Source organism: Humulus lupulus, chromosome 8, assembly GCF_963169125.1.
Source record: "Humulus lupulus chromosome 8, drHumLupu1.1, whole genome shotgun sequence".
NCBI classification, from domain to species: Eukaryota; Viridiplantae; Streptophyta; class Magnoliopsida; order Rosales; family Cannabaceae; genus Humulus; species Humulus lupulus.
Genome location: NC_084800.1, coordinates 85,295,756 through 85,307,130, shown reverse-complemented (window position 1 = coordinate 85,307,130; position 11,375 = coordinate 85,295,756). Strand labels below are relative to the sequence as shown.

The window sequence follows — 11,375 nt, the reverse complement described above, 5'->3', positions numbered from 1 at the left end:
ACAAGTCATAATTAGCTTCACAAACTTAATTGGAAAATTCAGCGCTAGCAACATTTCCTCTAAAAAAAATCCCAATCAACAGTATCGCACGCTTTTCTCAGATCCACTTTGATCATGCAACTGGGATGCATAGTCTTCTTGCCATAATGTCGAACTAAATCCTGACAAATCATGATATTATGAGCGATAAACCGCCTATGAATGAAGCCTCCCTGATTCTAAGCAATTAAATCAGGCAAGATACATCTCATTCTCTCACAAATCAATTTTGTAGCCGCCTTATACAAAACATTACAACAAGAAATAGGCCGAAAATCACTAACAGATTCTGGATAGTGAAGTTTCAGAATAAGAGTGATAGTAGTGTTGTTGATCTCTTTAAGCATATGCCCCGAATGGAGAAAAGATCAAATAGCCCTACTAACTTCATCGCCAATAATGTCCCAATTAGTTTTATAGAAACCATTCCCATAGCCATCCAGACCCAGTGCTTTATGATTCGGAATGGAGAAAATAGCTCTCTTAACATCTTCATAGGTAAACTCTTGAAGAAGCATCTGCTGGTGCTCTATAGAAACTAAAGGTCCCAAATTAACTATACTCTTAGACACCTTCCTTCTCTTGTCCAATTGAGAACCTAACCGATCCTTATAAAAAGAGAGGAAAGCCTCTGAGACACCATCCTTAGAATCCACCCATTGACCTTGCATGTCTTGAATGACACAAATAGTATTAAGGGATCTCCTTTGCTTTAAAATTTTGTGAAACAACTTAGTATTATCATCTCCCTCCTTGAGCCAACTGATTTTGCTTTTTGCTTCAGAAAAGCCAAATAATTATCCTGGCATCTTCTATAATGGAACTGGGCCTCAACCTATCATTAATTTTCCTTATGTTTAGAGGGTCCAATTGAAGAGATCTCTGAATTTCATGCATATGAAGCTTGGCGTGTAAAACTTGAGCTTGAAGGTCCCCAAAATGCACAAGATTCATCTCTTTAAAGATCTTTTTTAAACACTTAAGCTTTTGAACAACTTTAAACATGTGAGTGCCTGAAATCTCCTGAACCCAGTTGCCTTTAACTTTCTCCTACTAACTAGGAGTAGAACTCCACATATCAAAATAACGAAATGGCTTTTTCCCCCATCACCTCTTGGAAAACAGACAAAAGGGCCGGACTGTGATCAAATTCTCCTTCGGGCAAGAAAACAGCTTCAGAATTGGGGTATATGGATGCCCAATCATAATTTTCCATCACTCTATCTAATTTAGATAAACTCTGTCATCACCACTTTGATTGTTATTCCAAGTGAAAAAATTCCCAGTGCACTTAATATCACTAAGCTCACAAAAATCCAAGCAAGCTTTGAAGTCCAAACATCCCAGTTTATGACCTCTCACAGTAACTCTTTCATCACCATGCAAAGTAGCATTAAAATCACCCATCATAATCCAAGGCCCAGTTATACTCCTTTTCATACTTCTCAAACTATCCCATAAAATCCTTCTCTCAATAGATTTATTAAAAGCATACACAAAAGCAGCATGAAAACCAAGTCTCCTTTTCGGCTGAATGAAACATTGGATACATTGAGCTATGCATGACAAAATATTAACATCAAAGGATTCCTGTCTCCAAGCTAAAACTATACTGCCCCCAGAATGATGAGCTAAATTAGAAGTTATGCACCATCCCTGAAACAACGACAAATACAATTGACCCAGCCTTGGACTTTTAATCCTAGTCTCTAGTAAGCAAACCAAACCTAAATGCTTATTACAGATGAAATTCTTAACCTCCTGCTTCTTTTGCAACTTATTCAGACCCCTCACATTCCAACACAAGATTCTATCCATGAGAAACCAGAGGCACTCCCCCTCCCACTGTATTAGTACTCATATCACAAAATTTTTCCAAATTTGAAGTCCTCCACATTATCCTTCAGAAGTCCAAACAAATTTCCAACATTAATAGATTTATCGTGTAGTTTAGTAAGTTTTCTAGTTCTACGCACTGACTGAAAACTGTAACGCCCTGGTTACCCCAGAATAGTTACGGTGAACAGTGAACCGGAAATTTGACTCGCTACCCGAGTCTTTTGGTTAAAAACGTGATCTAGGTACTATTAACAGGTTAAGGTGAAAAACCAATAGAAAGGAAAGGGTACATTTCATTAAGTTAATAAACTGCTCATGAGCCTTTTAAAATGTTTACAAGATGTCCATAATACAAAAGAGTCGCTACAGTTTCAAATTTACAATCCCCGCCGGCCTAAGCGGCAAAAGTAGAGTAAACCCCTAGTCCCTCTGAGAACTCCTTGGCCGTGGCAGTCAAGCGGCCCTGTATGTACATCACATCGCCCAAGCTCTCCACTCAAGGCTAGCCAAGCTTTTCTTTTCCTTTACCTGCACCACATAGCACCCATGAGCCTAGGCCCAGCAAGAAAACACAATAAAGCATGATATAACATCAACAACGATCATAATAACCATTCAGGGCTATCAGTCCAACAAATAGGTGACAATAGCCAAAAGTCACAACAGTGAGCATCGCTCTCTTTAGCCATGTGACGATAGGGTTACTAGGGCTTAATCGGTAAGTGTCTCATTCATAAGTTTGCTCAGGACAGGTGCATGGTGATTGGTCACCAACATAACCTTCCTCACGACTCTAGAGTCGAAACTATGGACAACGTCCCTTAGCCACGTGACAAACGGTCACTGGGGTCATATACCTTGGCTATAGTCATCTGGTCGTAGACCAGGCAAGCGCTTATAAGTTCTTCGACCTTAGGGTCGGTCCCGCATTAATACCATAGAGCCATTCAATGTGTGATCATCGACTTTAGAGTCGGTCCCTGACTAGTCAGTGTCTCAAACAGGTAATCAGCATTCACTAGCATTTAACATGCAATCCATGTCCACATAAATCAACCAACTTGCCTCAATATCAGACCATGCATGTCATATACCTATACAGGGTGCAACTATATTCAAACACTGTTTTCTTACCTCTGGTTCGAGTGAGAATTATTATATGAACGACCCCTGAGAACGATCAACCTTTAAAATCCTTGACGGTCACCTGGTCATAACCAAATTATAGAATTATCAATAAAAATGATAACCGAGGGTTCCCAAACCAAATCCCAGCCCCCGAGACATCAAATACTACCCAACCGGGTACTAGATCCAACCCCGAAGCCTATGGTTTGAATCCCTAAGCTAAAAACCACATTTTAGCAAAATTGGCCTTAAGGGCCGCGACCCCCCTCTGCTGCGCCGCGCCGCGCCCCCAAACAGGGAGGCTCCCCACCTGCCAGACGCCAAGGGCCGCAGCGCACCCCTGCTGCGCCGCGGCGCCTAGCCCAGTTCAGCAACAAAGTCATGCACGAACCAGATTTTTCCCCTGTGCGATTCCCTCTTAAATCAGTCCTTCAAACCCTCATAAAACCTCTTCCTAACACACAATTAAACCCCCAAACAACTCCCTTAGCTCACTCACATCAAACCCCAATCAAACTAACACCAAAACCCCCTTTGATTCTCACTTCCCACATCAAAATCCATGAATTAAAAACTAAAACGAAAACAGAGTACCAGCTGTGTTATATGACCAAAACTCACCTTGAAACTAGCTTAAAACCTCCCACACAAGCTAATACAAGTGATCCAACCCAGCCTTCAATTCCCTTTGGTTGAAACTCCACCAAGAACTCAAAACCCTCAAAGGAGAAGTGAAGGAGATGATGTACGGGAATGGAGGAAGCAAACCCCTGTTTTTGTTCTGTTTATTCCACCACCTTCTACAGCCACTTAAGTCTCATATATCCTCCCAAAAAGACCAAAATACCCTTGTGTCATCTTAAGCCTCTAAAACCATCATAAGGGCAAAATTGGTACTTTCCGCTAAACCCGTTAATTATAATTAATGCTTCCCAATCTCCGCTAATCTCAATATCCTCAAACATCGACAACTCATAACCCGTTACCCTAAAATCCCCGGTAACGCTATAATCATTAATAACACCCCGAGACTCACCCCGAGCCCCGAGCTCAAACCTGTTATGACCAAACCGATAAATCATGTTTAAAGATCGTCTCATGTCGAAATACTCGAACCAATCCACATTATAATGTGGTCTCACAATATATCATTAACATGCAAACAAATATTCAATTTTACCCTCAACGGGCCAAATTACCTAAATACCTCTGTAAACATATGTGGACTCACATGCACACATTTAACATCATATTATAATATAATTCTCATAAACATGCATAAACACATTTAATGGCATAATTAAACAGTTATGGCCCTCCCGGCCTACTAATCCAGCCATTAACCATAATAGGGAATCTGGGGCATTACAAAAACCCTCGGAATCTTTTTCAACTTGCATCTGAGCCTTAACAATAGTATCTTTAACTTGAGTGCTTGGACCAAATGATCCACCAGGCTCAGAGATTGGAGCTATGTTCTTAGGCTGCCACATTGATTTAACTTTCTCCGGAATCTTAAGTTGTTGATGCTTACGACACTCCAAATCTTCATGCCCCAATCCTTTACATATTGAACACAATGATGGCTTCCATTCATAGTGAATATCTAGTCGAATCATTTCATCTTTTTCATTAACGAAACTAATGGAAGAGGGAAAAGACTGAGACAACTTAACTTCCACCAGCACTCTAGCAAACTGCAAACAATCCCTATTTTTAGTAGCCAAATCTTCTCTAATAAGCTTGCCCAGCTGACTAATAATCTTGAATAACGAACGTGTGCCCCAATATTTTAAGTCCAGATTATGAACTTGAAGCCAAATTGGCACTGACCTTAAGAAAACAGACATTTGGGACCAAAGCTTTTATCATCAATGTCTCTTATCAAAAAACTGATATCCCCGTGCAAGCACATTATCTCTGTTCTCCATAGATGTAAATCGAATAATATAAAGTCCATGTTTCAATAATCCAATCTTATCAACCCCTGAATTCTTCCAAACATGTCTGAAAAAACCCTCCATAACTTGAACGGGAGGATTTGCACCTAAAACCCAACAGACCACAGATGAATTCCAGAAATTGACCTCCTCTTCGGTGTATGCCTCATCTATTCGCACATGGCTTTCACAATGTTCACACTCCGGAGCAACCTCCTGAACAGACTCCTCTGACATCGCTCGAACATCGTCTAACTTCAAATGACAAATAAGGGAAATAGGATTGACATACTTACCTTTTAAACTCGAAGCTCTGGTCGTCAAAGCTGAGAAAGTATGTTGAATCTCCGAACGCTTCTGCAACAACAATTCAGACTCCAAAGGATCCAGAATATTACTCTCCTCTAGGTCATCTGAGAACTCAGCCGGCTCAATGCCCAACAATTCGTCCATGGATTTCAATTTTTTTCCAAAATCAAAAGATTTCGGCCCTTTCTTCCTAACCAGATCTCCCTTCGATCGAATTGGCATACTCTTCTTCCTCGTCGAGTTGCGTTTTCTACCCCTCCCTGCCATGGCCACAACTCAGATGCAAGAGAGAGAAAATCGTTTTAATTGATTTGACAAAAAAGTATATTTTTGTTAATTATATTATTTTAGGACCAATTCAATTACCATATATTTACTAATGTATAAACTTTTATTGTAGGAAATATTTGTTTGAATTTAAGGTGTGTTGAAATTGTTGAAGATTAATTTTGAAGGTGAGTAATAATTACTAAATTTTTTATTTTTATTTTTTATATTTACAAACTATTGTTAGAGGAGTTTGAATATATTAGATATTCATCCATAGTGAAGTAGGTTCTGAGATAAAATTGTGTGTTGCAGAGATAACAGAAGGTTGAGAACATGTGTGTCTTAATGAAGTAGGTTGTGTGAATTATGTGTGTGTTGCGGTGACTTATGGTTAAGAACATGCATGTTGTTTGTTAGATGTTTTGTTTGCTAAGAATTTATAGATAGATAACTTGGGATATGTACAACAGAAGGCAGTATTACCGACGGGGTCCGCCGGTAATACTCGGTCGGTGATTAGGGGTATTACCGGCGGACTGACAACCCGCCAGTATTTAATTAATATCGACGGATTAATAGGGGCAGGACTCCGCCGGTGTAAAAGAATAGTCAACCTCGTTTGACTCATTAATACCAGCGGGTCCTGCCCCTATTAATCCGCCGGTAATAAATTAATAATATTAAAATATAATAATTCGTTTGATTTTATTTAATAATAAACATACATATAATACTTATTTAAAGATAATAAAATTTAACATAAATTAAAATTAATTATTAATAACACAATTAATATTCATCAAACAAAATTACATATAAACTAATCATAAAATTAACATAATAAAAATATCAATTGTCTTAATTTAATTACATATAAACTAATCATAAAATAAACATAATAAAATATCAATTGTCTTAATTTAATTAAAAAATATAAACTAATTATTATTGTTTGGATCGGGCCAACCAGGCGAGAAATATTCATTAACATTCAGGTCAATATCTTGATCACCAATGTTAGGGCGCGGCAATGGTGGTGAAGCAAACTGTGGTTATCTTTCCAAATATCAATAACATGTTCATCAGGGTTTGCCTATACAAATGTAAAGATAGTATGTTAGAACGTATAATTTTGTTAAATTAAATTAATGTTTTTACTTACAAATTGGGGATGCTTAGCTGCCAACGATTTTGTGCCTTGCGTCGATGTATACTTCATTTTTTTTCTTCTGCTTTTCTTGTTTTGGTTGGATCGCGCAATAAATTTTGGGCTAAAAAACAACTGAACAATATCTTTCCAACTCTCCTTGGTGCAATGGTCAGGTGGGGCAATGAGAATACTCTCCAAATCTTCCAGCTTAGAGTAATATTTTTTAAAGTGAGTATGTATGATGTTCTTTCTCTCATAATATCTTTTGTGCATCTTTGTGTAGATAGTTTCATAACTCTCTCGAGTTCTGGATGACCATCAACATTATAAAAATGCCACATTAAAAAAATAACACGTTAGTTTCATTTGTAAATGATTATAATAAAAAAAAATTAGACCATAAGACTTGTTCTAATTTTTTACCTTCATCTTTTGTACGACTTGCTCCTTAAATTGTTGAGCTACATCAGCAAAATCCAAGTAATGTCCTGGCAACAACAAGGTGACTTGGAGGTCTATCTCGCGAACAAAAGCTTGGTCCTCCAAGCCAACCACTTTGTCTGTCCTAGGATCAAGCTGAAGATCTAGTGGTTTCCCGGCATTCCGCCTTCAAATTTCAAGTGGTATGTTATTAGCCAGGCCACGACCCTTTCTTCTCCACAGTTTAGCTATACACATTTTCAACAATCACCAAAATTTGAAATATTAATATATATTAAACATTCGTTGAGCTTGACTTTCAAGCTATGAACAAAATTTGAAAATTATTATTAACATGACTTGCAGAAAGAGGGTACTTGTTACACCCAGATTTCAAACATGGAAATCATGATCTCAAAATCTAGGCTCGTTAGGTGTAAGCTCAAAATGAACACGACCATCATTTGGTCCACTATTCAGAGACGGTTTCGCTGTGAATGACAACCTCACGAGGTCGAGGAGTATGTAACCTTGAAAGTGCTCTGAGCTTATAAGTTGGACTCCCAACTCACGATTTCAAGGGTTCAACACTTTAAGTTTTTTTATGCATCTCTTGCCCTTAGACAAGATGGTTCAAGATCGTGAGGGTAAGCTCGAACATAATGGATTCATCAATGGTAACTGGTTGGGAGCATAAGAGAACCAATGTGACGAGCTCGTAATGGGAAAATGGTCTCAAAGACACATGGATCCAGCATCCAAACATGTCAGCTGTGTGTGAATGTATTTATTGTTATAACTTCCCAATGATTAAGGGATCTAATGTGATATTGTTATTAAATCCCACATTTTATGGGATATTACCGCGTACGTAGTAAATAATGTATTTTTTTGCATTATATTATTTGATTCACAGAATATCTTCCCGAAATATGTGGGAACAAATTCTGAAACCTTCTCTATAAATAGAGAAGGAAACTTAATTTGTAAAGAAAAAAAAAACAGAGATATCTTGAGAGAAAACTCTGGGCAACTATTCTCTGAAAGTTTCAGAAGACTCCCAAGTGCTAATAACATAGACTCGTGGACTAGGAAGATTTTAACTGCTAAACCACGTAAAAAGATCTTGTTTTCATCCTTTTTATTCATTTCCTCTCGTGTATTTTTGTTTAATTTCTCTCCTTTTTTATGTTGACGAAAAACGGCGTCAATAGTTTGGTGCTTTCATTGAGAGCCATTAAACAGTGTGTGAGTCTGTTTAGTCAGAGAGCCTATCGAATTAGCAATGGCTGCAGCAAACAACCCCAATATACTTGAGGAGGAAATTCCTCATGAGGAAGAATACCCCCGACAGCCTGGAAAGCAGCCTATGGTGGATTCCGACCCCGACGAAAGAAGTGATTCATCCAACTCGCGGGGACCACCTGTTCCTAGGGCCGATGAGGACATGTATTATAATCTCGAGAGATATGTTCCAATTGTGGAACTTGAGAATCGCCAATCGTGCAACAGTTGGCGGAAGCCACAAAATGCAACGAAGAGCTAGCCAGACTTGTTGTTGAAGCACAGGCACCTCCTCAAGACACTCAGGCCCCACCTCGTAGGCCTAGGGGGCGCCCTCGTAAGAATGCGGCCACCAGGAGAGCGAAACAAGCTCCGCCACCAACGACCCATCCTCTTCCACCAAGACCCCGGAGGAATAATCGGCCTAAGGGTGCCGCCGACCCCAAATCCTGTAGAGGCACAAACAGGAATGGGGAATAACCGAGCCCCCTCAGTGACTCGGACCCCAAATCCTGGTGCCACGCAGAACGTCCCCAAACCTGATCGGGAAAATTCGGGACCATCTAGGCCCCACAATGAGAGGTAGCCTCCTTCTTCTATAAGGCACCCACCATCGCCAATAAGCCATCCCTCACCAGTCCAAAGGGTTTCGCGACCTGTTCACCAAGATAGGGATCGACGAGTTGGTCAAGGACAGAGAAATGAAGGAGCAGCTGCTCAAGAGCGCAGGGCTGCTTAACCTACAAGGAGCCAAATGTTACGATCTCAAACTGTTGAGACGAGGAGACCAGCAGGAAACCCATATCGTAATAACCGAGCAACGAGCCATGTCAGTGAAAGCTCCGATTACACTAGGTCCGTGAGTATATAAAACACAGAGCCAAGAAATGCCAGGAATCGAGGAGATCACCCTAATCTATGGGAACACTTAAACCGTAACTGGGGGTGTGATAATCCCCCAAACCCAGATCTGCAAGATCACCTAAACAGTCATAAGTAGCCGATTTATAATCCTGCACCGAGACAAGGCGTTGGAGTTGTTATTAACGATAACCATCCTCCTTAGGTCCAAACCAGGCCTCCTGTAGATCCAGTCCAAGAAAGAACTGAATAGTTGGAGAGAGCATTCAGGCTCTTGCGAAACGAGCGTAGCCGGGAAAGGGACGAAGAGTTCGATGAAGAACTTGAGTCGTTTGCCCCGCATATCTCCAACACCTTTTTTCCTCAAGGTTTTAGGATTCCACATGTCCTGCCATTTGACGTAAATTCAGATCCCTACAGCCACCTGAGCACTTTCAACAAAATTATGCGAGCCATCAATGTAGGCTACGAGCTAAGATGTACGTTGTTCCCAGCCACTCTTACCGGACCAGCAAAAAACTGGTTTGAAAAGTTCAAAAGACATTCGATCACATCATGAGATCAATTGTCAAAGGACTTCAAGAAAAAATTTAAAGCTATGGTCGGCATTAGGCCCGAGGCTTCGACCTTAACCAATGTCTGACAGCAACCGAACGAGTCACTAAAAGGTTACCTGACAAGGTATAACCTAGAAGTGGCTCGAGCTCGAGATGTCGACGATAGCGGTAATTTAATGGCAGTTTGAGCCAGTGTAATGCCAGGAAGTCCTCTATGGGAAGACTTACAAAGGAAGTCTGTCAGGTCTTTAACCAAGTTTAATCAAAGAGCCCAGAGGTTTGTTAATGTAGAGGAGGCGAGGTCAGCACTGAATATGACTTCTCAGCCCGTAACTACAACAACAAACGCAAACTCTACTTTGACCTCGGTGGACCCCATAACTTCAAAACCCCCCATGGACAACCCTTCCAAAAGAAAGAAAAATGAAGGGAATAACCCTGAGGCGGATGGAGGAAAGAAGAACAAAGTGTATACTGAGCTCAATGAATCTCAGGAGAATATCTACCTGGCTAATGAAAACCAGGTCCCATTCAGACGACCTGACCCCATGAGGAACCAAAAGGCAAAGAGAGACTCTAGTAAGTACTGTAGATTCCACTGGGATATCGGACATACAATCGATGAATATCGACAGTTAAAATATGAGATCGAATGATTGATCTCAAGGGGATATTCCGGGCAGTATGTAAGAAACTGAAACCCCAATCAGGCTTCCACTAGCCAGAGGGCAGCAACTACACCACCTGCCCAAAATAGCAACTCCCGAGCACGGGAGGATGAGTGACCCCCTCCGATTGATGGAGAAGATGTCAAAACCATCTCGGGGGGACCCTATATCGCAGGATCAGGCAAGAATGCCCAAAAAAGATATGTAAATGAGCTAAAAACTGGTGACGGTTCTCCCTAAAAAACCTAAACCAAGAGCTCCGAAACAACAAAGGGTTGAAACTTAACCCATAACTTTCACTGAAGAGGACGCGTCTCATGTCCAATTTCCCCATAATGACCCCCTGGTCATAACCCTCCAGCTTGCGAACAAGAGGGTACACCGAGTCCTGATTAATAACGAGAACTCGGTGAATATTGTCTATAAAGTCACTCTAGAAAATATGGGACTCATGCTTCGCAACCTAAAAGCCTATGCAACCACGTTGTACGGCTTTTCAGGAGAAGGGATTGCCTATGTAGAATCCATTGAACTCCTAGTGACCTTGGGAGATTATCCAGTCTCTGTGACCAAGATGACAGAGTTTGTTATGGTGGATCTTCCATCTGCCTACAATGTACTGTTCGGGAGACCCGCCCTAGTAGGGTTGCGGCAGTTTCATCTGTTAGGCATCTGGCCATCAAGTTCCCAACTTCTGGTGGCATCAGGACTTTGAAAGAGGAACAGCTGGCGAGAAGGGAATGCTACAACATTTTCGTTAGAGGGAAGAAACAAACAAGTGCATAGGCACTTGTCATAATTTAGAACAAGGACTGGACGATCTTCGAAATAGATGAAGAGATTGACCCCAGAATAGAGGAAAATGCTGACCTCGAGCCTCTAGAAGAGCTCAAAGATGTCAAGCTCGAAG

The 11,375-nt window shown here is 40.6% G+C and overlaps 1 protein-coding gene across 1 annotated transcript; it reads right to left on the bottom strand.

The window, feature by feature from the left end:
• Positions 1 to 1,263: 1,263 nt before the first annotated feature.
• Positions 1,264 to 4,856, bottom strand: LOC133795740 (uncharacterized). Its single transcript, XM_062233197.1, has 2 exons — positions 4,401 to 4,856; positions 1,264 to 1,884 (listed from the first exon to the last, which is right to left on the bottom strand). The coding sequence occupies exons 1-2, from the start codon at positions 4,854 to 4,856 to the stop codon at positions 1,264 to 1,266; spliced, it is 1,077 nt and encodes a 358-aa protein (XP_062089181.1).
• Between the last annotated feature and the right edge of the window lie 6,519 nt (positions 4,857 to 11,375).